Source organism: Pipistrellus hanaki, assembly GCF_964339955.1.
Source record: "Pipistrellus hanaki genome assembly, chromosome: 11".
Taxonomy (NCBI): domain Eukaryota; kingdom Metazoa; phylum Chordata; class Mammalia; order Chiroptera; family Vespertilionidae; genus Pipistrellus; species Pipistrellus hanaki.
Window position 1 is genome coordinate 13,668,091 of NC_140513.1, and position 27,582 is coordinate 13,695,672.

The 27,582-nt window shown below is 41.2% G+C and overlaps 1 protein-coding gene across 1 annotated transcript; it reads right to left on the reverse strand.

The window, feature by feature from the left end:
• Nucleotides 1-1,375: 1,375 nt before the first annotated feature.
• On the reverse strand, nt 1,376-27,582 carry STOM (stomatin). Its single transcript, XM_084897923.1, has 7 exons — nt 27,407-27,582; nt 14,373-14,476; nt 13,159-13,231; nt 12,032-12,114; nt 8,425-8,628; nt 7,143-7,277; nt 1,376-2,717 (listed from the first exon to the last, which is right to left on the reverse strand). The coding sequence occupies exons 1-7, from the start codon at nt 27,465-27,467 to the stop codon at nt 2,526-2,528; spliced, it is 852 nt and encodes a 283-aa protein (XP_084754049.1). The 5' UTR covers nt 27,468-27,582; the 3' UTR covers nt 1,376-2,525.

Genomic DNA, 27,582 nt, shown 5'->3' on the forward strand with positions numbered 1-27,582 from the left:
CTGTCAGTCTTGTGAAGGTGTTTTCTGTACATAAAATGACTGCTGCTGGTCTGGTGTATATGGGGGTGGTGGAGGCAGGCACTGATCCATGGAGATACATTCAGATATCCTGAGTCTTTGGCACTAGATAGTTCCATGCTTGATCCCACCTCTGCTCCTTACCATGTGACTGGCTAAGTTTTAATCTTTGAGCCTCAGTATCCTCATCTGTAAAATGGGGACAGTAAAGTATCTTCATCAAACTGTTTTGAGGATAAAATGATAGAATGTATATACAAGTATTTGAGCACAGAGCTGGGTAGCTGGTGCTCCACATATGGAAGCCAGTAAGTCAAGACAGTTCTTCGAAGGTTGAATGTTGCAGGTAACACCCAAATGATTGATTTCACATCATTTATTTGTCTCTTTTTAAAGTAGACAGTATGCCTGTGTGATTAGCTAGGTGATGGCAAGAAGTGAGTCCTATCCTGTTTGGATTAAGGCAAAGGGAAACGAAAGCAGCCAAGGATTCAGGGGATGCCTGGATCTCAAATTCCCAGGGAGAATGTGTGGGCAGGTGCAACCAAGGGGAGATGGCCGATGGACTACAGTAGCCTCTCCTCTTCTTCCGGCCCTGGAAGAGCACGTAATAAAGCCAAGACAGGCAGCCCCAGACGGGAGGATCTGCTGTGCCACTTCTGAAAAATGAAAACCACACCCACTAAATGCAGTTGGGACAAGCTCGCTCTTTATTATGTACAGCACTGGGAGGGGAGACTGCTTGGAACACACTCTTGCACTCACACTCTCATCCTAGACCTCCTCCCTCCCAGGCGATTTCATTCCAGACTCTGGGCTTTGAAGCCACAAGGCAGAAAAGCAGAGACTGCTTGGTATCTGGAGACAGGGAAACTCAAGGAACAGAAAGCATTGTTACTCAAGTTGGGAAGAGATTTTCAGCCAAGATATGCGGTTGTTTTCTGGACCTCGCTGGTCAAGGGTGAGCCACCACACAAAGGAGATAAAATCATTGTTTTCAAATTACAAATGCCACTTGATTTCAATCATAAATATATATCTCATAAACTAAGCTGGGAATTAGGATACACGGTGGTTCGAGGTTTTCTAAAATAAACTTTGAAATGGAGTGTAGGGAAGGGGACCCTCACAAAGCTGGGTCCGGATTGACAGTGATCCGGATAAGGACAGATACAAAGAGCAGCTCTGGGTAAGGAAGCAGCTAGTCTTAGACTTCTCTAGGTGAACTCAGCCTCAAAGAGGAGGTTACACAAATGTCACCAGCCAGAATTCTAGACCAGTAAGAAGAATGCAAGATTGCTTAGTCACAGGTGCTTGTGAAGTAAAAGGTTGAATGTTGCAGGGAACACCCAAATGATTGATTTCACATCATTTATTTGTCTCTTTTTAAAGTAGCCAGTATGCCTAATATCACAGATGAAGCAACTGCAGTTCAAAAGGCTAACCACTTCCTTTTTCAGCATCAATATACATAATAGAAAAAGAACAAGTAGGCAAATGAAAAAGATAGACATCTATAGATATCCTCAGTTTGACAGTGTTTTCCCAAGCTCATTGGATATGATGCGCCCAATATATTGTGAATTCTTTATACATTTAATGAATGAGATTGGTAACAGATATTTCCCAGAATGCAACAGTTAATAGCATGCAGTGAGTAAAATGCAATGATTTTCTGAAGATTTTTTTTAAAAAAAGTATTAGTTCTTAAGGTATTCAATTGGCTATAAAGATAACTCTTTGTAGAACTTAAATTTTTATTTAAAAAATCAAAACTATTTAGGATCTAATATATGAAAATAGGCAAAAGTGAGAAAAAAAGCACTTATGTGACAAGTATTTAGCTAATTTAAAGGGCCACATTATTTCCAAGGACCTCTATTATAGTGGATTTAAAAGTCTTTCAAAGATTAGAGTAATCATTTTCATTGATCTTAACCTTCCTCCAGAGCTGACAGGTACTGGCAAGAGAATGCCTAGTCTCAAGTGAGGATTATTCTGAAACATGGTTTGGGTTTAGAAAGTAAATGGATGTTACAAAATTGCCTTAAGTAAGATTCCCCGGAAGTAAGGCATATGTGGCCCAGAGAAGCTGGTTGTAGTTTAAGGTCACTATCTTTTGAAATCATTTGTCCAGCCAAGGATGTCAAGTGGCAGTTTCCTTTGGCCAGTCTCCTGATAGAGGGTGTAGAATAATTCCATGAAAGTCAAAAAAAGAGGGCATTAACCTAATACATAATGATCTAAAAATATGGAGTTAAATATTTAAAGAGTAAGAGATTATCTTATATAAATCTCTCTCACACACAGCATTTATAAGCTAACAATCTTTACCTGTTGCCTGGATCCCTGTACATTCTAAGAACTCTCAATATATGGAAAAGGAAAGGAAGAGAGAATAGTCAAGTTCCCACCCTCCCCTCCTCTTATGGGTTAAAGGCTAATTTGGTCCCCCATGTCATCCTCAGAAGGGAAAAGCTCATCTCTGTATTGGCCTCTGTGCTTCTCTACGTTCCCCTCATCATGCCTTGCAGCAAATCCATGGGCAGGGGGAAGACGATCGTGGAGTTTTTCTCAGAAGCAATGGTGGTTAGTGTCTGAAGGTACCGGAGCTGAAGGGCTGCAGGAGATTCACTGATGACTATGGAGGCTTCTTTCAGAGCTCTGGATGCGTTCATTTCTCCCTCGGCTGCAATAACCTGTGGGACAGCAGAAGGAGGGGTCAAATTGGAAAAAACGGCAGGTGCAAAGCAGCAATCGTAAAACTTTCCAGGGAGTAGGCCAGAATAGTTTTAAGGAAATCCACTTCCAGTTACTAGTTTCCATATTTCCATATTCTTTTTTTCTATAACTGAGTATGTGCCTGAGGTCAAGACATCCTTTTTTACTGTTGCCTTTCTCCCATTTTCCAAGGTACCAAACAAAGACAATTCAAAATATTGTGTATGGGTTGAGAAAGTGAATGACTCTTATGACTAAATACAAATATATTTGCAAGTCAGAGTGATTTCAAAGAAAGGAAAGAAGACCTTACTTACAACCAACTGAGCTCCAACTGAGCCCCACCAGCCAGGGCTGATTTGGCTTTTGGGGAGAATAGGGCCTTTGGACTTAGATGAACTTGAACTCAAATCCCAGACCTACCCCTTACCAGCTGAATGTCCTCAGAAAGGTTATTTAACATTCTGAGCCACAGTTTCTTATTCTTAAAATCAAATAGCACCTACTTTATAGGAGGAAGACAGAGAAGGTATTTTAAGTGTTGATATATGAATAGAAGCTATTCTATAGGAATGGCAAGTGACAAGTTAGGACTTGGTTTTTGGATCTACCAATTGCTTCAATTCATAAAAGATTCAAAAGCCAAATCAGCCCTGGCTGGTGGGGCTCAGTTGGTTGTCATCCTGTGCACCAAAAGGTTCCTGGTTCGATTCCCAGCCAAGGGTACATGCTCAGGTTGCAGGCTTGATCCCTGGTAGGGGTCATGCAGGAGGCAGTTGATTACTGTTGTGTTCTCACATCAATGTTTCTCTTTTCCCTTCCTCTCTCTCTCAAAAGCAATTAATACACAATCTCTTGGCAGTTGGCTTTAATTCAGAATCCTAGGAGAGGAGGTATACATATACCATAATAATCAATATTAAAAGTACAGTTTCACTAGGTTGTTCTTATGGATCTAAAAATATTAATAGTAATGCTCCTGTGAATAGCAGAACTGAAAGCCATGGTCTTATGAGTAGTGAAATTTCATTTGCTTCTCTGGTAAACTTTGGGGGCCTCCTAGGTGTCAAGCCCCATGTAGGGGCTAGGGATAAAGCATGAACCTCCTTGCCTCCCTCAGCTCCTGGACAAGTAGAGGAGATGGCCATGGAAACAGTTCACTTCACTGCAGTGCAGCAAATGCTGACAGAGATCTGTATGAGGCACAGTGCTGCACCCCCAGGAAAGCACTTTGTGCAGAGGGTGAGGTGGTGAAGTGGTAGAAGTTCAACATTACAGAATGAAAGCATTGTTGTTTGGATTAAGATGAGGTTTGCAAAAGCTGGTGTATTCCCAAAAAACTCTGAGTGCTGAATAGTGCATGAGGAAGAGGGGAAAGGTGGGGTGTGAATGGGCAGGGTCTGGAGGCCAGTGGAGGCCAGGGCGTTGGTCTTCATTCTCCAGGCAGTGGGGAGCTACTGCAAGGTTTTCGGTAGATAACCTCATCAGATGCAGGTTTGAGAACACACCGACAGATGTGTGAGGATGGATGGAAAGAGACTGAAAGCTGTTAGTGGAAGTGCTTCAGCGTGGTTGGTGCAATTCACTGGTGTTGGGGACAGAGGAGGAGCTGGATGGGGGCTACTCAGGAGAAAGGCAGGATTCTGGAGGCTGACTGGGTAAGGGGAAAAAGAGGGCACAGAGGCTGAGTCCCAGGTTTGTAGGCTTCAGCCGCCTGGATAGTGCCTTTCAGTGAGAGAGGGGATACAGGATATGGTACTTACTGAGAGAAAGGACTGTTTAGGGGATAAAGAGCTTAATCTATCAAGACAAACCATTATGTCCTACATAAATCTGTGAGATGGGGCACATGCCAGATGTGCTCAGAGAGAAGCCTTTAACTTGCTCCAGGGCAAGCACATGGAGTGCACAATACACCTGCCACGAGGTCAGCGGGCTCTGATTTTTTTCCATGTCATCTCAGATATCCAATTAGGTACTTTGTTGTTTTTTTTTTTTTTTGTCTGGACATAGACCAACTGCAAAGATACCTCATCTCCCACTAGCAATCAATACACAATCTCTTGGCAGGGAAGCCAGACCCACCAGGATGGACACACATTTTGTTAATAGAAAAGCTGCTCTGAGAGAGCTGCCAGAGATGTGAATCCAATACCACTGGCTTTGTCTAAACAGAGGCCAAGTATACCCTGTGGATAGGATCTTAGAAAGCGAAGCAAGAAACACGTGGGGCTTTTGCCAAATGTCCAATAATCCCATGTCAATAAACACTTTATACTTATAGACCATCGTTTTGAAATTTGGCATTTCCAAATGGGTGGGATTGGTACAGCCGCCCCCTTCGGCAGCCCAGGCGGGCTGGGCTTGAGGAAGGGCAGAGAAAGGTGATCTGTACCTTGGCACTCCACCCTCTCAATTAACAGAAGACCAGGCCAGGAAATAGGAGCTTGAAAGCACGTCAAACATTTTTCTGAGGGTTCGTCAGAAAGGAAATAAGGAAGAATGCAGCATAAAAGAGATTATATTTCAAGTCATTAAGAGTTTATCTAAAAACTTTAAAGAGATTCAGCCAACATACTGTAAAACTGGTGGGAGAGTCTGTCTTTTGTGACTGGCTCCTTTCTCATTATTTTCGGGAGACTTGTATGTTCATTCACTTTGTCATGCAACTACCAATGGACATTAGGGTAGTTTCCAATATTCCCAGCAGAACTTCAATCACGAAGTTCTGAAGATCCTTAGAGCCAATTCCAAGCAGTTGAGGATTGTTGCCTAGAGTGCTGTGGAAGGTCAGGCCTGTGCTCAGTGGAAAACAGTGCTGTGGTTAATCACTGGCATGGGAATAGGATGGCAGAGCAGCAGCTTCGGGGCCAGGTATTTGTCACCTTCAGAAGATCATCCCAAAGGGCCCTTTGGGCTGATATTCTATGTAGTCTGTGCATGACAAATGTTGTTGTTCAATATGCCTTGAAAATTGGGCTTTTGGTGAATGACATATTCCAGGAATAAGTGATTCCTAATTTTCAAAATAAGATTCTAGCATATTTAACATCATCACAAATATAATTTAGTCTTAGTGATGATTTTGTGCGGAAGCACTTGGGGGTTCTGTAGTGTCATCAGGTTAGCATCACAAGCATCATTGATTACATTAGAAAAACAAAGTGCCTGGTTCGTAGAAAATTCTGGATGTATTGTGTCAAATGAGCTACTGTTCTATTTGGGGCTGGCTAAGAAATGATAGTGACCCACTTGTGTCTTAAAGAGCATTCTAAGAGAAGGGCGGGATTCTGTGGTTAGCCAGTTATCACCAGCTACTGCTATTTTTTCCAACAACAATGACAAATAGGTTTGCTCCCGTGTCTTGGAAGCTCTGTCAAGTCCACTGTAACACCTCCTACCAAAACTGTCCCTATTCTTCCAGGCTCTGTGACCTGATTAGTACATGACTTCACCCTTTGACCAAAGTTGGACAAAAGACAAATAATCTCTCTGCTTTGAATCTGGAATCAGGGCTGGTCTGTCTCTGTCACTGTTCAACTGGAGCCAGACAGTCTCCCCATCAAACCATCTACAGTGAGATGGCCCAGGAAATGAAATGACTCACTTCCTTCAGTCTTAACTCCTTTGGGGTCCCTGGCTCCAATGTTGATGAGGCTCAACTCTATTTCCTACCCCCTTGGGTTTGGTGAGCTATCCCTGGTGAGCTATGTCCTTATGCATTAGCATCTCAGTGGATCCTTCTCTTTAGCTTAGGTTAGCAAATATTGCCTTCAGCACCTCTCAGAGGGTCATGCATTCATGCAGGGTTCGGAGATAGGCAGGGATGATGATGAAAAGAGAGAGGGGAAAGAGCAGACACCAAAGAAAGGAAAGTGAAAAGATAAATGAGATAGGAAGTGGAAATGGGAAGAGGAAAGAAGATACAGAGAAAAGAGAGAATGAAAGAAGATGAAAGAAACAAACAGTAAGCAAACTGATGAGGTTGCCCATTTGTTCTGAAGTCAGAACTGTAATCTGTCCTTTATAGGCATTTGGGAGACAGGACATGGCCAATAAAATAATTTGGCAACTTTGTACTGATGCCCTCGTGGCGTTAAAGAAAAGAGCAAGGTGCAGAACAATATGCATAGTGTGATCTACTTCTGTAAAACAAACAAGCCAGTAGTCTAACAACCTAGTCAAATAAAATCCAAGCGATACCCTGGAAGTGAATACACTTAATTGTTAAGTGTGGTCACATCTGCAGAGATACAATTTAAAGTGACAGGGAGGGCTTTCATCTTTACGAAATATCCAGGATTATTTCTAATTTTTATAACAAACCTGTTTTACTTTCTGTAATTAAAAAATTCAATAGGAAAAGCAAACTAATAAAAATAAATAAATAATAAATAAATCACCTTGGCTCGAGCCTCCCGGGATGCTTCCGCTTCTGCAGCCATAGCCCTCTGGAGCTGTACAGGTAGTTTCACATCCTTAATTTCCACTCGTTCCACCTTGATTCCCCAGTCATCAGTGGCTTCATCCAGGGTATTCTGATCGGAAGAGAGAGGGCAAGCTAAAACATTCAGCCCCAGTCCAGAGGCCAAAGGTTGCTGTAAGCATTGGGACTGGGAACAGATAAGGCGCTGGCTCACTGAGGAACTGATCCTGATTCTGTTACTGATAAGCTAATGCAGGCAAACTTTCTCTAAAAAGATTAGATAGTAATTACTGATTCTCAACCTGCCACAACAATTGAACCCACCATTGTCGGTCAAAAGCAGCCATGGATAATATATAAACCAATGGGTGTGGCTGTATTACAATAAAACTGTACTTCTTTTTAAAAAATATATATTTTATTGATTTTTTACAGAGAGGAAGGGAGAAGGATAGAGAGTTGGAAATATCGATGAAAGAGAAACATCGATCAGCTGCCTCCTGCACACTCCCTACTAGGTATGTGCCCACAACCAAGGTACATGCCCTTGACTGGAATCAAACCTATGACCCTTGAGTCCGCAGGCTGATGCTCTATCCATTGAGCCAAACCAGTTAGGGCAAAACTTTACTTTTTAAAACTAGTATCACTTCTAGTGTAAATATTACTAAAACTATAATAGCACAGTATTACTCCCAAGCTAATGTGACTCTATGCAAGCCATGTTATTTTGTGCTTCGACTTTCTCCCTTTACAATGGTAGGAAGGAAATGATACTATCTATTTTCTATAGTTGTTGTGGGTATCAAATCAGATCATAGATTTTACACACAATGAAATCTAAACAAATAATAAGAGTTCAGATTTACAGTGCTTTTGAAAAGGTCAGGTTTAATTCATCATCTATTATTCATGCAACATTGGAAAGCATAAAACATGCCAGAGAAGTCGTGGAACTCACACAGAGAACATAGCTTTAACTGTACTCATGCTATGCAAAATGGCCTCTAAACTGTTATGCTTAAAAATACTAACTCTGGGGGGAAATACACAAGGAGGGGGAAAAATGCATGCATCTGGGTGTTATCACCCATGAACTGTTTGTGTGAGAAATATCCCCTTCCATCAATTTTGGGAAAACCTTTCTACAAGGAAAAAAGGCTAGTGGTTCCCCAACTTGAATTGGTGAGTTCTCAACCATTGAGCTTTTGCTTTAATGTTCTATTTCTCGTGAGATAGAGCATTGGCGCACTACTCACCTGCATGTTGTGTGCAATTTCTTCTCTGTCAGAGAGGATCTGAGAAAGGTTTTTGGTGCCCAGGACGTTCCTCAGGGTAGTCTGTGCCAACAGACGAGTTGCTGAGTCAGCGTTGGTGATATTTGCCACAGCCAGGATTGCATTCTGAACACGGTAATAGACCACACCATCCACACTAACTGTCACGGAATCCTTAGTGAGGATCTACAATGTAAAGAAAGTAATGTTACATCTGTCAGCCAGCTCTTCCTTTAATGTAACTACAAGGAATGCTATTCTATACAACCTCTTATAATGCTAGCTGATTTATTTAGAAAGTACTATTGACTGAATATTTTTGTTCCCTCAAAACTCATTTGTTGCTACCTAATCCCCAATGTGTTGGTATTTGGTTATGGGGTGATTAGGTCAGGAGGGAATGAGTGGGATTATTACTCTTATAAAAGAAACCTTGGAGAGCTCCCTCACCCCTTTTGCCATATGAGGTCACAGAAAAAGACAGTCATCTGTAATCCAGGAAACAGGCCTTCATCGGACACTGAATATGCTGATGCCTTGTTCTTGGACTTCCCAACCTCCAGAACCATGAGAAATAAATTTATAAGCCACCCAGTCTATGTTATTTTGCTAGATCAGATGACCTAAAGTAGTAAAGCATTAGAGATTCTTTAAATTTTTATAAAACACATGCAGTTATTCAGTAATTCCATTACTTGACTCAATCATTCAACAATGAGACACCACTTAGTAGCAGGCAATGATCTATGAACCAAGGTAGGAAAAACCTTGGTTCCTACTTTCAAAGAGGCTGAGGAACCCAGGGAGACTTTAAGGAATAAAAAATGGGCAGTTTCAGGAGGCAGGACTGGTACTTGAACTGAGTCTTCAAGGAAGGAATAAAAGTTTTCAGAGTGTGGAGGGTAGAGTGAAAGAGTATTCAAGGCAGAGAAGATAATGTATATGGGAGAGCCTAGGTTTGTAAGTATTACTAGAACTACAAGTAGCTCAGTATTACTAGAACAAAATGTGAATGGGAATGTTTTTACAGGGCAAGCCAGGGTGAAAATATCTCTGCAGCATGCTACATAAAAATGCTTCATTGGACATAATGTGCCAATGTTTCCTACCCCCTACAGGGCAAAGTCCAAAGTCTTTTGATGCCTGGCCCTTTGGCATTTGGCTCTCTGGCCTCACTCTATCTCACTCCCTCCTGCCCAAACCATACTAGACAAGGTGCAGCATGTTCCATGTCTCCTCTGCCTGGATGTCCTGTCCTCTCTCCCTCATAACATCTTACTCATCATTCAAGACACGGCTCCAGTGTCCTTTTCTCTGTGCAACTTCCCTGACCCACTTGGAAGAGTATGCCCTTCCTTTTGCATCTCACTGCAGTGAAACCATTTCTCTATTAGACTATGAATTTCTTGAGGGCAGTTTGTCTCTGCATCTCTATCACCAGCAGAACGCTTGATCATAGCAAGTCGTCAATAAACAAGAGATGAATTAAACTGAAACGTGGTCCTAGGAATACAGTGATTGATGAGGAGCACGGGAGTGAGAGTTAGGAGACAGGAGTTTCAACTCTGCCTGTACCTCTTGGCGATCTCTAGCTTTTAAATGGTTTGACTTACAGCCCCCAGCCGACTTGGCTCAGTGGTTGAGCATTGACCTATGAACCAGGAGGTCACGGTTCAATTCCCAGTCAGGGAACATGCGGGCTTGATCTCCGGGGGGATGGAAGGAGGGGTGTGCAGGAGACAGCCGATCAATGATTCTTTCTCATCATTAATGTTTCTATCTTTCTTTCCCTCTCCCTTCCTCTCTGAAATCAGTAAAAATACATTAAAAAAAAACACACCAAAAAACCTGTTTGACTTACAAATTCCTCATTTGTGAGATGGGGGTAATAATACTGCCCAAAATCCTACATAAATTTCTTTGAATATCAAACAAAAACATGTTTGTGAAGGAAGCCCTCTTGGAAGTGTTAAGAGCTACGGAAATAGAAAATAGTAATGACAATTATATTACATGGCTGTTTAATCCTGCCAGATCAAAGTAGTAACCCCTTTTTTTTATAAATCTAAATATACTTCAAACTTGAAAGAGAAGCAGGAGATTTATAAATAAATGTATTTACAGATGGTATGCACATCACCATCTTCTGTGAAAGTTAATTCTTTCCCATGATGCGATGGGGAAATGTGTATCATTTATGAACAAATTCTTGACAGTGACTTTGCCACAACAGGAGGTTTCTAACGCTGCCGCCTCTCTGCCTACTGTTTACCATCGCAGCGTGTTTTCCTCCCTCACAGCAAGTTCCCAGGGGATCGGAAAAAGGCCTGCCTGCCAAGTTCCCATCCGCTCTGTGTACAGCAGCTGGCAGGAAAGCAGAGAGCAAGCCTGCCAGATGCCTACAATGTTTATAGAGGAAACAGCTACCCTGAAAGGGGGTTCCTTCTGAGAGTCAGTCTTTCCCGAAAGATGGGAAAACATGCAGAGAACACAGCAATGCTCTCAGTCTTGTTCTTGGGGGGGAAATGATTTCTGATGTCACAACTCTGGGTGGATTATAAGGTCTGACCTCACTGACTACTTGGCTCTGTAGGAGCAAGGAAGTTCTGAAGCTGGTTTCTGGACTTCGTGACAAGACAAGGCAGCATGGCCAGGCTCCAACACCCTGCTGGATACCTTGCTTTTGGCCAGGAAATACAGACAGTATTTTTCTGTGCCTCACTTCATCATGACGTTAGGCTTTCTGTCTGCAATAGTTATTATCCTCCTTAGACATAAGTATCAGCATGGCCACCTCTCCCTTAAGGGCAACGAGGGGGCTAATGCAGAATGCATTTAGCACAGAGTTATACACAAAGCACCAGACAGGGAATACAAAGAGCTGGATTTCCGTCCTGCTTCTGCCACTGTAGTCTGGAGGAATTCCTTTGTCTCACAGCAACTAGATACTTTCTCGGGATTCTGCTGCTTCAGCTGTGATAATATTGGTGAAGTAGTTTGAAAAAGCATGAAATAATCACTAATCTAAAACATTATATGCTTTATTGAAGATGCCAAATGAGCAGTTTCTAATTCTTTGGATTTTAACCACGTTATCTAGAATAAAATCAAGAACTTGAGGAAGAAGAATATTATACTAAACAAGATTTTCTGCCAGAAAATACAGAGAGGAGAAATATGTTAGTAAAAATAACAATGATGACGTTACCATTATACTTACATTCACATTACACTGCATTTTATAAATAATAAGAACTTATATAGCACTTAACTGTCAGCCACTATTCGAAGCGCTTTACACATAACTCCTTTAGTTGTCACAAAAATCCTATAAAATAGGTCCTGTTATTATAAGCTCTATTTTATAGATTAGGAAACTGAGGCACAGAGAAATTAAAAACCTTCCCAAGGTCACACAGCTAGAAAAGGTCGAAGGCAGACAGGCTCTAAACCTATGCTCTAACCACTACACCACTACACCTGCTGCCTCTCATTGTCAACGCTTTCTCTCATTGTCAACCTGCTGCCTCTCATTGTCAACGCTTTTACACGTGGTATTTCAGTTACTCATAGCAAAAGTCCACCTTACCTCTTGAGGAGGAATATCAAATGAAATAATTCTCATGTCCACTTTGACAAAGCTGTCAGTACACGGCAGGACGAAAAACAAACCTGCAACAAAGATCGTAGAATATTACAGAGAAATACCAGCATCTAAACGGTTTACTTCATGCTTCAATTCTAATAGCAGCAACCTAATGGAATGTAAATCAGCAGTTCATCTCAGTGAATGAGCCAGAAGCTAGGAGTGTTATTCTTTACTCCTCTTGCTGAGTTCCCAACCCTAACTGTCCCCGCCAAGGCAATGGATTTCATTTCCTTACTCCACTGTGACTGTCACTGTTTTCACTAGACCAATGCAGTCGATTCCAAGTCATCTTCCAGTGCTTCTCCTCCCATCCATTTTCTAAGCTGCAAGCAGAGCAATCTTTCCTTAAATACAAACTCCTGAATGAGTCACACAAGGTTCTGCATGACCTGCTCCCCTTACCTCTCATTCACTACCCTCTCCTCATGCTCTCCTCTCTGGCTGGGCGACCTGCAGTGCCTGGAACCTAAAATACTCTCCTCCATATGGCTTTGAACATGTTGCTGTTTCAGGGAGGGACACCTCCCCTAATACCTTTTCTGGAAGAAACACTTCCCCTAATACCTCAAGACTCAGCCAAGTTGTCACCTCCAGGAAGCCTTGTCTCATCCTGCTAGTTCTGGCCTTTCACTCCTCTTTGGGTTTCCAAAACTACCTGGATCATAATACTTATCACAGGGGACTGTAACTATCTGTCCCCTTGGTATCCCACCACTAGGCAGTAAGATTCTTGAGGGCAGGAACTGTGTTATAGTCTCCCATGAATTCCCAGAGCTTGAAACATGGTAGGAACTTAACCAAAGTTTGCCAAAAACAATGACTCAAAGCCTTTATTTTAGTAGGGATTCTCATGCTCCAACACTTATCTCAAATGGGAAAAGGAATGGAGAGGAAGGAAAGGGTGGTTACAACAAGACTGTCTAGCACCCCTGCTATTTGTTATACAGCTTTTGTTATATGAAGAACTCTTTTCTAAGTCAACAGAGAAAAGAAACTATTGATATAAGGAAAATCACATCAATAAAAGGAAGAATGTCAGTCTTCAAATCTAGAATCTGAGTACTGACCAGGTCCTTTGGCTCCTCCTTGTAAAATGCGACCCAATCTAAAGATGATGGCTCTTTCATATTCTTTTACGATCTAAATTAAAAACACAAATAAATAATAATTTAATATGAAGAGTACAAATATTTATATGCATAGCTTTTAAAATATATATATTTCTGCTTTAAACAGGTCACATGCCTCTATTTTGTTTTATCCAGATTATATCTACAAATATGTCCAATGTTTAGTAGCTCCACTAAGTATGACATTTACTTATTTATTTATTATTTACGAATTATAAAAGCAAAAGATATTCATTGTATAAAATCTGGAAAGTATAGAATAGTATAGAGTAGGGGTGTCGAACTCAATCAGAGAAGGGGCCAAAATCTAAAATCCAGCCTAAATTGCGGGCCGAATGGTTTACTGAACAGTCATAAACTGACAATGTCATAAACTGACAGCGGAGTGCAGTGATGACAGCGCGGTGCGGGCCACATTGCAAGGCCTGGCGGGCTGGATTTGGCCCGCGGGCCTTGTGTTTGACACATGTGGTATAGAGAAGCAAATCTATCTATAACCTCACTCCTCAGCTGTTAACATTGTTGAATATAACCTCCTGCATTGTTAATATAAAAAAAATCTGAACTTCTCATAGTTTGTCTCCTGATTTCTTAAATTATGATAATAAACTTACCTAAAAATTCTTAGAGCATTTTTATCATTTTAAGAATATGTAAATTATAGTTATTTATCAAAGTATTAATAACTTTATAGAGAAAAATAAGCAACATTTGGGAAGCACTTATCATGTGCCAGCCACATTTAATTACATTAATTCACTTGATCTTCACAATGGCTCTGTGGAGTGGGTGTTATTATTTCTCCCCATTTTACAGGTGAGGAAACATGGTAAAGATCACACCAAAAACAATGGAGCCGGCAGTCAAACCTCAGCATCCTGACTGGAGAAATTCTCATAGGACCACCCCATATCCCTGACTCCAACTTCCAATGGTGATCTTAAACCCTCGGGAGAGACTGACTAAACTAGGGCTGAAAAGAACCGTTAAGATTCTATTATAACAGGTAACCAGAGTGAATTTTCCAAAAGAGAGATGAAGGAAAAAAAATTACAAGCCAGTATGGTCTCTTTTACACACGTGTACACACAAAGTGGGCATATGTAATTAGAAGTTGACACCTTTACAGATGTAGATGAAATATTCTTTACCTTCATGCACATCCATATTGATAATGGGAAAGTTATAATTGTTAAGAAGAATGAGACATAGACCAAAATTGATCCACAAATTCCAAGGTCTGTTTCGGTGCTCTCTGTGAAAAAACAAACAAACAAACAAACAAAACACAGATATTATCATTGTTACCAGCACAATTGCCACCATCTTCATTCTTATTCACTGAGCACCTATACTTGGCATTATACTAGATGTTTTACATAAATTTTCCCATCTAATTCTCATAACAACCTGAAGTGTAGATGCTACTTTCCTAATATACTTAACATGATAACACAAATATTTTTCACATTATTCTTTTCTTTATCCAAAATCTATTATTGATTATGCCCTGTACTTTGCACTGCAGTCATAAAAGTGAATAAGACCAATCCTAGATATCAAGGTGAAAGTTTAGTGGGAAAGATAAGCCTACTTAATAAGCCTATCTAATAAAAGGGTAATATGCAAATTAACCATCACTCCATCACAAAGATAGTGGCACCTATAGTCACAAGATGGCAGCGCCCAGTCCTCTCAGCCCCACCAGAATCCCCCAGTCCCAGGGTGGTGGCCACTGAGAGCGGGCAGTGTGAGCAGCCTGGTGAAATGCTTGCTTTGTTGCCATGCCCGGCTCAGGCCAGCTCCCCAGAACCGGAGCCGACATGGACAAGGACAGGGGGCTGGCCTGCAGCCTCCATGTCAAGCACAAGCCCAGAAAAGAGACAGGGGGAGAGGGGGATAGCCTCCCGCAGAAGCAGCATGAGTCCCTCCCGCCTCTCACGGAATGAAAATGGGTCCCTCCTATCTCCCGCAGAAGCATCAGGTGGTCTACTCAGCACAATATTGCGCAATGGGCTACTAGTTAGATTATAATACTAGATGGTAAGTGCAAATATAGAGTATCTGCTCAAAGTATTTTGAAAACACAGATTAGGGGTAACACACAGTTGGGATGGAGGTGAGAGTGGAATGGGGTTGGGTAGGTAAGTGATGATGATGGTTGTCCAGGGACCTTCTTGTGGAATGTAATGATTCAGGGAAATACCAATGAAAAGAAAGTAGATAGAAGGAAAATGACATTTAAGCTGACGGTATAGCATGATTAAAGGTGAAAACTATATATGAGGATAAACTCATTTCGATCCTCTTTTTAAAAACGACACCTGTAAAATATTTCACTAGGTATATGAACCGTAATTTATTAAACATTTCCTGATTGGACAGTTGTTTCTGATTTCTTAGGATTATAAAAAAGCTGTAATGAACATCTTTGTACATAGTTTTCCTCTCACATTCTAGTTGTTTTTCTTTTCTGTAACATGAAATAGCTTTTTGTCTGATTATAAAGACAATTCATGCCCCACTGGAAAAAAAAAATCAGAAAAAGAGCAGGAGCTATCAATTTCATTTTTTGAGAAAAAGTCTTTCTTGGAGCCAAGTCTGTACTCATTATCTGAGTTGGTGTGCCCAGCTGTCACTGTGATTGCCTTTCACTAACATCCTGGGAAATTCCCTTTACTTCCTGTATCTAGTGTCTTCCTTGTTTTTAGTTTGCTTTTCTTTGTTTGTGAGGAACAGAGGGAATGAGTAGGCCAAGAGATACTATCAATTTTCTTATCAACTAAGGAAGGCTCCTGCTCTATTTCCAAAAATTGTTTTAATCGTTGGAGGGAGACTGGCAAGAGGGGAACAGGTGTGCCAGTCACTGCTCAGGGCAAAGACGGCAGAGACAGAACTGAATAAATAGGAGGCCAAAAAATAAACAAAGTTAAGGCTGGGCGCATGGGGAAAAAAGAGAGACACAAGTTGCATCCAGGTCAAGTGCTCCAATGCACAGAGTATCTTGGTCATCGATGACTTTGCAGTCTTCCAATCCTTGTCCTAGTGTGAGGTAAACATCCTTATGCATGCTTAAAGAAAAGTGATCTAAGTTAATCCTGGAGGTTTCTAAGTTGTAATTTTGGGGGATATACACATATTCACTGAGAGAATATGCCCAGCAAGGCCACATACTAGTAATAACACCTGAGAGAGGTGTGTGGAGCAGCCTCTATCAGGTGTTACTATGAAATCGCCCTAGCCATTTTTAAATGGTTCATTATACACAAGGTGCATTGTATCAAATTACTTTAGATGTATATCTCATTTACTGCTTACAAAGCCTTGTAAAGTATTTTTAATTCCATTTACAAATGAGGTGACTGCCGCAACATGACTTTCCCAAGGTCACACTAGGGAGGACCTGGGACTCAAATACAGGTCATCTACTCCAAAACCCATGTTCTAAATCAACTCACTCTGACCCTTTTCCTCTGAATAAAATAAAATCAATCTCTTTTAATTTTCGTGTTTGGAGCACTCTCTTAAGACAGTATTCAAGCTAGGAAAGCAAGATTGGAGTTCTGAGAGTGAAATCTGATATTCCTACAGAGGAAGCTTTCTTAATTCCAGCCGTGTCTATTTATAGAAAACTAGTCTCAAGGCTCTTAGCCAGACTCAAGTCTAGGTTTCCAAAGTGAAATGGATTCCAAACAAGGAACAGATTGGCCACAAAGACTTATGTGACAGCTCTTGGTGCTTTCTAAAATACCCCTGTATTGCTCCATGTCTCCCTTATGTGTCTCAAATAGACTAGACCAGTGGTCGGCAAACTCATTAGTTAACAGAGCCAAATATCAACAGTACAATGATTGAAATTTCTTTTGAGATTCAAATTTTTTAAACTTAAAACTTCTTCTAATCCTATTTCTTCAAAACGGACTCATCCAGGCCATGGTATTTTGTGGAAGAGCCACATTCTCAGGACCAAAGAGCCGCATGTGATTTGCGAGCCGTGGTTTGCCGTCCACTGTGCTAGATTATAGACTCCTTGAGGGTAGGAAAGTTTATTATTTGTTTTTTACTCTCAATGTCTAGCACAGTAATCATAATATAGTGGGTGTAAAATAAAATCTTACCAAGTTTTCTAACTAGATGTGTTTTCCTTCCTCTGAATCTTGATAGCACTTTTTTAACTTCTTATATGACACTTATATTATGCCTAATACTTTGATTTATTGTGCATTCATATCCCTTATTAGACTGAGATTTCCTGAGAATAGGGAGCATCTAAATTTCTATTTAAATTCTGTTACATCTTAGTTGTGTGATCTTTACTTCTTTGAACTTTAGTTCCTTCACCTGTAATCTTATCTATTGTAATAAAGAGGAAATATATTAATTGCCCCTCACACTCGCAAAGATGGTGACAGCCATAGCCAATAAGGAGGGAAAATGCTAACTGACTACCCCACCCTCAAATATGACGGTGTCCACAGTCACAAGATGGTGGCACTCAGTCCCCTGAGATGGCAGGGATGGCAGGTGTGCAGCAAGACCTCCAGAGTCCCTCAGTCCCCTCAGCCCCCTAGCTGCCCAAGGCCGGCTCGAGGTACAGGCAAGCCTCAGATGTTGGCTTCCCAGCCACCCAGGGCCACCCAAGGCTCAGATAACCAGGACCAGCCAAGGCTTTTGCTGCTGGTAGTGACAGCAGCAGAGGTGTGATGGGGCATTGCCTTCCCCTGATCGCCGGGTCACCTCCCACCCCTGAGGGCTCCCGGACTGTGACAGGGGGCAGGCTGGGCTGAGGGACCCCCTGCTCCAGTATATGACTTTTCATGCATCGGGCCTCTAGTATAAGGATGATTACTAATAGACTGGCTTTGTAGGGTTGAGGTAGTGCTCAATAAATATGGATGGCAGTTTTCAATAATCCTCCTGATTTAATCAAATGTTCAAATTTTCCCAATAAAAATGGGAAAATAGGTAGCATTTACCTACTTTAATAAAAGTCTCTAAAACTCGTACTTAATTTTCCCCTTACTTCATGACTCCCTCCTGCCAGAGTAGGCTTGGACATTCCAAAACCCTCAAAAATCTCATTTATTAATTGAATTACTAAATTTTTGAATAATTATCTACAAGAGGACAAGCCAGAATGCCTAGTCCAGTTTGTGTGTGTTTTTGTGTGTGTATATATTCAGTTTGCATTGTCACATTATAAGAATTCAGAATTACAAATCAAGAGGAACAATAAATTAAGTGGATATTCTGAAAACCAGGCCTGGACTTTCACATTTCAAATGATCAGCTAGAAATAATCTAAGTGTATACAATGGGGAAATGTCATCATATTATTCTAGTGCCTTTAAAATAAAACTATCCTATTTTAAATCCTCAGAATTCTTCACTTGGTCATAGCTCAAAAACTCCACAAATCACATTCTTCAGAGAGGTAAGGTTTAAACTCCACCAGGCCATAAATAAACCTGTCACCTACCACTTATGGGCTAAACAGCAACGTGTTCACATCTAAATATATATTTATATCCCATTGTTTCATAGAATATTTATATGATGAACATTTCGGTTGTGTCCAGTTTTCTCAATTACAAATTCTGCTGCATTTAATATACTTTTAGCAAAATTTTAATAATCCTTATTATGTATACTAATTTTGCTGAAGAGATGAAATTGCATAATTCTTAAATTTCTCTCATTCTGGAGGTATCTTTTACTACTACTACTATTAAAAACCATTTATTAAATGCCTATCACGTCAGCCACAAGCTCTTGTTTCTTATATACATTTTTTCTAATGTTTACAAAAATCTGTAAATAGGTATAAAGTATTACTCCCAAGAATCCCAAAGTAATAAAGCAAAAGACTTTCTTGGAAGAGATTAAAGAAAACAAACAAAAAACATGAAACGAGTGAAAAAAGTTGTACAGTAATTTTTGTTTGGTTAGCTTCCGGAAAAGTAGTAAAATATTCCTTTCAAGATGTCAACAGGCATAATTTCAGAGCACTGTATAGTATTAATGATCCCGTGTCAGCTGATTTATATTAAGGTCTACTGAACTTTGCACTGTGTACTGGCAATCACATGGAAAAATACTTTCCATTTAGTAATGCCACTTTATTCTAAAATTTAAAAGATACTGGATTTCCTCTTCAGGGGAAAAACATGTCTTACACAATATCTGAAAGGCTGACTCAGATTCATATGCGTGATTACACATACAGCAAGGAACAGTTAAGCCAAAGAAATGCCTAAGTAGCAACCTATAAAGGATATATCTTTTCCTTCCCCTTTCATGGAACAAAGGTGAAACACTTGATGTTGTAAATTGCTAAGAATAGTTTGGGTGGGGAAAGAGAGGATGGCTAGGAGTTGTCTCAAAAATACAAGCAATCTGGTTCTAACAGCACTAGTAGGTCAAAATAAAATACTTTTTGAATTTTTGAATTTTTCTTACATTAGGATATATGTTCTTTTTGACTGCTACTATTCCTCATCATAAATTATATGTCAGGATTTGGGGAAATAAATGTTTTAGGCGTGGTAGGCCATAAGTCTGTTGCAATTACTGAATACTCTGGCCCATAGTACAAAAGTAGTCAAAGACAGCCGAAACAGGTTTGGCTCAGCGGTAGAGCGTTGGTCTGCGGACTGAAAGGTCCCGGGTTCGATTCCGGTCAAGGGCATGTACATTGGTTGCGGGTACATCCCCGGTTGGGGGTGTGCAAGAGGCAGCTTGTCGATGTTTCTCTCTCATCGACGTTTCTACCTCTCTGTCTCTCTCCCTTCCTCTCTGTAAAAAATCAATAAAATATGTTTAAAAAAAAAAAAAGTAGTCAAAGACAATAGTACACAATTCTCTCTCATCATTGTTGTTTCTATCTCTTCCTTCCTCTATCTTCCTCTCTCTGAAATCAATTTAAAAAAAATTTTTTTAAAAGAGTACCTCTTTGGTAAAACTGTCATATTTCAGATGACATAATACTATATATAAAGAACCCTAAAGATGGTAACAAAAAACTTCTAAAACTGATAAATGAATTCAGTAAAGTAGCAGGATACAAAATAAATATTCAGAAATCAGGTGCATTTTTACACACCAATAATGAACTATCAGAACAAGAAACTAAGAAAATAATCCCATATACAATTTCACACAGACACAAAAAGAAATATAATACCTAGGAATAAATTTAACAAAGCAGATAAAAGACCTAAATTTGGAAAAATATAAGACATTGAAGAAAGAAATCAGAGAAGATACTAATAAATAGAAGCATATGCTATGCTCATGGATAGAAATAATGAACACCATTATAATGTCCATAGTATCAAAGCAATCTATAGATTTAATGCAATTCCTATCAAAATATCAATGGCATTTTTCACAGAACTAGAACAAAAATTTGTGTGGAAACCCAAAAGACCCCAAATAGTGACAGCAATCTTGAAACAGAAGATCAAAGTTAAAGGTATCAAGTCACTTACTGTCAAACTATATTATAATATATTTTTAAAAAATCTCAGACATCAGGGAAACCATCAACAAAATGAAAAGACAATCTATTGAATGGGATAAGATATTCATCAAAGGTACATCTGGTAAGGAGTTAATATCCAAAATGTATAAAGAATTCAGACAGCTCAACACCAAAATAACAAGTAACCCAATTAAAATGTGGTAAGAACATGAATAGACAGTTCTCCAAACAGGACATACAGATGGCCAATAGACATATGAAGATACCTAATATCACTAATCATCAGAGAAATGCAAATTAAAACCACAATGAGACACCACCTCACACAAATAACAAGTGCTGGTGAGAATGTAGAGAAAAGGGAACCTTTGTGCACTGTTGGTTGGAATGCAGATTGTTGCAACCATTATGGAAAACAGTGTGAAGGTTCCTCAAAAAATAATAAATGAAGCTGCCTTATGACCCAGCAATTCCACTTCTGAGTATATATCTAAAGAAATCCAAAACATTAATTTGAAAGAAAGATATGCATCCCATGTTCATTGTAGCATTATTTACAACTAGAGGCCTGGTGTACTAAAATTTGTGCACTTGGCCTGCGCCCTCTTGCAGTCTGGGATCCCTCTTGGGATGCCCACCTGCTAGTTTAGACTCGCTCCCTAAGGGATTGGGCCTAAGCTGGCAGTCAGACATCCCTCTGGCAGCCCGGGAACCCTCGGCGGATGTCAGATGGGGAACTGTCATAAGTCATTAGTCGGACATCCTTAGTGCTGCCTTGAAGGTGGGAGAGGCTCCTACTACCGCTGCTACGCTGGCCAGCCATGTGGAAGAGCCTGCATTGAGCTTCTGCCCCCTGGTGTTCAGTGTGTGTCATAGTGACCAGTCGTTCCCGATTGTTCCGTCGTTAGGATCAATTTGCCTATTACCCTTTTATTATATAGGATAGCTAAGATAGGGAAGCAACCCAAGTGCCAATCAATGGATGAATGGATAAAAAGATGTTGTACATATATACAACGGAATATCACTCTACCATAAAGAAGAATGAAACCTTACCATGCGTGACAGCATGGGTGGTCCAAGGGAGTATTATGCTAAGTGAAATAAGCCAGACTAAGAAAGACAAACAACATATGATTTCACTTATATGTGGAATATACAGAACAAAATAAAAGGACAAACAAAACAGAAACAGACTTATAGATACAGAGAGCAGACGGACAGATGCCAGATGGGAAGGGGTTAGGGGACAGAGAGATAAAAGGTGAGGGGATTAAGTAGCAGTAATTGGTCGTTACAAAATAGGCATGGGATGTAAAGCAAAGCATAGAGAATATAGTAATAATGTTGTGATGACTGTCTATGGTACCAGGTGGGCACATGAAATATTGGAGGGAACACTTTGTGAAGTATATGAATGTCCATCTGCTGTGCTGTACATCTGAAACTAACATAAAATAGTGCTGAATGCAAACTGTACTTGAAACATTTTTTTAAAGGTTAAAAAGAGCACCTCTTTAGGGATTAGTGTGAAGAATAAATAAGCTAATATGGAAGGTACGTAGTGCCTAACAGGTACTAAAACAAATAATTGTCAAATAAATAGTTGTTGAATAAATAGAGTGATTCTGCCATTTCTTTGGGAGGAAAAAAGATTGCCTATTACATAAGTGAAACTGAAACTACATGTCAGCAGACAGGATCCAAGAAATCAGTTCAGAAACATCCTCTATCCCAAAGCATTGTCGTATTGCTTTCCTCAAACGTGTTCTTTTCTCTTTTTAAAATAAGACCTTTTTGCCTGCCTGGTGTGACTCAGCGGCGGAGCATTGACCTATGATCGAGGTCTAGGAGATAAGATTTGGATTCCTGGTCAGGGTGCATGTCCAGGTTGTGGCCTCGAACCCAGTTGTGAGGCATGCTGGAATCAGCTAATAAATGACTCTCTCATCATTGGTGTTTCTATCTCTCTCTCTCCCTCTCCCTTCCTCTTTGAAATCAATACAAATGTAAAATAAATAAATAAATAAAATAAGACCTTTCTCATCCATGAAGTTAGAGAATTCAGAAAGGTAGAAGAATGGGCTGAGTATGACCCCTGTCTGAAAAAAATAGCAACAGTTACATTTAGAAAAATGTGAAAGGAAAAACAATTTCATAATGGTATTAAGTTAATTAAATTTAGCCTGAAATATATTAGGCCTAAAATAAATTAAAACAAAACAATCCCCCCCTACTTTTTTCTTCTTTTTCAGCTCTTTCACTTGGACATCTTAAAAGTATGGCTAACTAAATTTTTCTTATGAAAGTATTTGGAGGTTACCATCATTTTAAGTTTTGTGTGTTTGTTTTGTTTTTTTTAAGGGAAACAGAAGCATTGAGAAACTAGATCATAAGGCTCCTAATTCTTTAGCTGAGGCCCAACAGCTTATCAGTAGCCAAGAGCTTGCTTGGAAATTTGGTGTCAGATTCCAATTCTAGCACTAAAATTTCTTATTAGCAACATGAGGGAAGAGAACAGTACTTATACAGTTGTTAACGAAGATTAAAAGAGAAACTATGTAAAGTATTTGATACTTAGGAAGCATTCACTAAATAGTAGCCAAGCGTTCACTAAATAGTAACCGGAACGATTGGTCACTATGACACACACTGAACACGCACTGACGATTAAAAGAGAAACTATGTAAAGTGCTTGACACTTAGGAAGCATTCACTAAATAGTAGCCATTGTTATTATCACAATTTTAAGACCATTATTGATATAGTTCATAGGAATAAACTTTTCACTAAATGAATAACCTTCTGGGACCTGCACATCATAGAGAAAATATCAAGACTAACTAACTCCTTGGGGACTCAGACCACATTGGGGTAGGTAAGTCAGAATTCTAAAACTTTCTTGTACTGTCTTCATATAACTTTTTAAATTTTCCTGTATAATTACTAGGCTTTCTGAAAAGTCATTAACTTTTTTCTTTTCCCCATTAAATATCGTAATAATTAACACTTTAAAGTTGCAAGAGGACAGTCACATAAATTTTCTCATTTGATATTCAAAACCTTGGGAGATAGATATTGCGATAAGTTTATACCCAATTAAATATGAGGAATTGACTATGGGAGTTGCCCAAGGTGACCCAGGTAGTAAGAGATGGTATTGAGATCCTTAGGGGGTTCATAAAGAGAGCCCACACACCTCTCTGCAGGACTGGTTCCTCCCAGGGGCTCTTGGCCACCCAAAGGAATCATTTCTATGGATGGAATTTCAGACCAGATGTCTTCGTGAAAGAAATTTAGGGGACTGGGTGGGCTTTGCCAGCACCCCACAAAGAACACTACTATAGTGAACTCATCTATACTGACTATTTCTAAAGCCAGCCCTGTCCACACATCCCCTGTGAGCTGCATTTCCCTTGCTCAGGGATCCTTGTCTTTAGTTCCAGGGATATCAGAAGAATTACCCCCCACTTTTCTCTAGTGAGCATTTTGTAAAGTTATCTCCCCAAATTAGGAGAGTAACAGATGGAAGGTGGGCAGCTCCTTTTCCCGGTACCCTGACCTTTTGGTGGGAGACAGACAGTTTGGTGAAACTGCGGTGGGAAATCTGTTGCTAGAAGTTCTTTGGGAATAAACCATCAGGTGGTACCTAGAACCTATTTAATCGTTAAAAAATAAATGCCAGATTTTGTATACTTAGTCTTCTGTTTGAGTTAACTTATAACCATTGATGGTTTAACTAGATTATCTATACATATAAAAGGCTAAGCAACCAGCTGACCAGCCGACAGCTATGATGCACACTGACCACCAGGGGGCAGATGCTCAACACAGGAGCTGCCTAGTGATAGCAACTTTGCAGTGTCCTCTTGCTATCCAGGACTCTTTGGGAAATGTTGGAGAGCCAGATTTGGCCCAATCCCTGCAGGCCAGGCAGAGGGACCCCACCTGCCCAAGGGACCCCGCTCACTCCACAGGTGCCCTTTGAGCCCCAGCACCACCCCAGGTGTGGCCTGCAGGGGGGAAACCATAGGAGGCTGGCTCCAGGGCATGTCCGGCCTATCTCACCCAGTCCCGCCCCGCTGGCCACCTTCTAACTAAATTTCAATGTGCACAAATCCGTGCACTAGGTCTCTAGTTTTTTTCATAAAAGTATTTTTTAACTAGATTAATTACTGAAGAAGTTACAAAGTTTCCCCCAATCTGATGTCTGAACCAACTGCAATAAACAATTAGTCCCTATCTTCTACTTATTTTCAGGCATGCTCCCAGAGGGATTTGTTCTGTTGACATGATTCTTAATTATAATACATTTCTTTAAAATCCATTTACATTCAACTTCATTACAAAATGAATGCACTGGCTTTAAGAAAAATGAGTCCTGCCCAAGGTTTGGTCATATTTATGGTCCCGCTACTAATTATCAGCAAAAACATAAAAGGGGCAGAGTTAGGGCTTTTATATTCGACTACTTCCCTCAGAAGAACCCCTCTGGAGCTGGCTTATTCAAGAGATCTAGATTGAAGCTAGGTTCCTCTGGGCTTGCTTTATTTCTTTGTCTCTGATCTTCAGTGAAAAACTGAACAAGATCCTCAGTTTGGATATGCATTTTGGAGGTAACTCTAGGAAAGAAAAATGGTTTGGAAAACCAGATAGTCCAAGCTTGAAACCTAGCTCTATTTACACACAGGCGTTGTGCCATGTTTCCACTCTGAGCCTCAGTTTACTTGCAGTAAAATATTGGATAATGATGTCTTCCTTGTGGAATTATTAGAGAATTGCAATTAGATAATGTTTGAAAGCACTCGGACTGTGGTAAGCACTCAATAAATTCTATTTAGTAATAAATTCTAGTCATGGCATCCCTACCAATGTCAAATCTCTAGGGTTTATATTAATTAAAAAAAAAAGTGCACTAACTGGAAACATTTTCACTGCAAAACAAGTAGTTTTCTTTTAGCATTTGTAGACGAAACAGGAATCAACATGCATGATTATTGCACTGGTAAGAACACGATTATCAACAGTGTCACTGATGTATTGAAACAATCCAGTGAAAATAAAACAATGACTGCATTGTTTTCATTAGATTCTTAAAAGATTTCAAAAATAAAGTGTAAAACCAAGAGAAAGAACATGGAAGTGAAAACTGGTCTGTGACCATGGCAACAACTAAAGGGACATTATGTACAAAGATCATGTTTATTCCCAAAGAACTTCTAACAACAGATTTCCCACTGCAGTTTCACCAAACTGTCTGTCTCCCACCAAAAGGTCAGGGTACCGGGAAAAGGACCTGCCCACCTGTTACTCTCCTAATTTGGGGAGATAACTTTACAAAATGCTCACTAGAGAAAAGTGGGGGATAAAGATTTCTGTAATTCTTCTGATACCCCTGGAACTAAAGACAAGGATCCCTGAGCAAGGGAAATGCAGCTCACAGGGGATGTGTGGACAGAGCTGGCTTTAGGAATAGTCAGTATAGATGAGTTCACTATAGTAGTGTTCTTTGTGGGGTGCTGGCAAAGCCCACCCAGTCCCCTAAATTTCTTTCACGAAGTCATCTGGTCTGAAATTCCATCCATAGAAATGATTCCTTTGGGTGGCCAAGAGCCCCTGGGAGGAACCAGTCCTGCAGAGAGGTGTGTGGGCTCTCTTTATGAACCCCTAAGGAGTTAGGTGATAATGGTTCAAGGTGACAGCTTTCTCAAGGGCACTAGTTCCCTCACAGGAGATCAAGATTGAGCCACTCACCGTTTCTGCTTTCAAGGCTAGGAAGACCCTGATAGGATGGGAATGAGGGTAGGGAACTTGGAATTAATTCCTTGTGAGGGACAAAAGCCCCTAGAGCGAGGTCACTGGGGCAAAGTAAAGTGGAGGGGGCAGGAAGGGGCCGAAAGTGAAGCTGGGGAGAGGAGATGGGGAGAATGCTAAAGGGAGACTTCCTCCTTTCCTTCCGCAAATACGGCCCACTATGTTGGGGGGTGGGGTGTAGGCTGGGGGTGAAACCTCCCAGGTCGGTTTCGCTTCTTACAAGAAAGTGGCCAAGGTTTGGGGCGGGGTGTGTGTGTTGTGTGTTGTGTGTGTGTGGGGGGGGGGGAGGAGGGGGGGGGAGCAGGAGTTCTCTCCAGTTCTGGAGGAGGGGGCTCACTGGGGTGGGCGAAGGCTGGGTGGGAGGTGGCCTCGGTTGGGAGGGGCGGGAGGAAAGGGGAGCCGGGAGGCAGGGAAGACCCGGGGTCTGGGCGTGGAATGCAGGTTGAGCCCGCCTCCAGCGCTCGCCGGCCCCGAGCCACGGGACCATTTCCCTGTCCGCGTGCGTAGCCGGAGATAACGAACCAAAAGCTCTGGCGCCGGGCCTGGCATCTGGCAACGGCCGGATAAAGCGAGTCTGGCGGCGATGGCTTTGCGCCCTGGAAACGCGCCCTGCTGTGGACCCGCCCACAGGGTGCGGGGCACGCGTCGTTCACTCTGCACCCTGACAGCCCTAACCCAGACCCCCAGCCCGCGAAGTCGGGTTCATTGTGCCCGGCGAACGAGTGAAGAAACCGCGGCTTTGAGCAGCGGTAGCACAGCCACGAAGCAGCGGAGACGGGCCTGGGACCTGCGGTCTGGGGCTGGTCCCGAGAGCAAGCGGTGGTGGGGCGGGAGGTGGGGGGGCGCGACGGACGACCCCAGGGGCCTCGCCAGGGACGCGGGGCTCACCCTTGGTGCTGTCAGGGACCCGCCGGGCTCGGGTGTCCTCTTCGTGCCGCTTCTCAGACATGATGTCTGAGCGAAGTCACTGCTGTAGCGTCGCGATCGCCGGAGACGTAGTCGGAGCCTCCAGGAATGCCCAAGGCACACCCCGGGCACCGGACTCCAGACGAAGCCACGCCCCT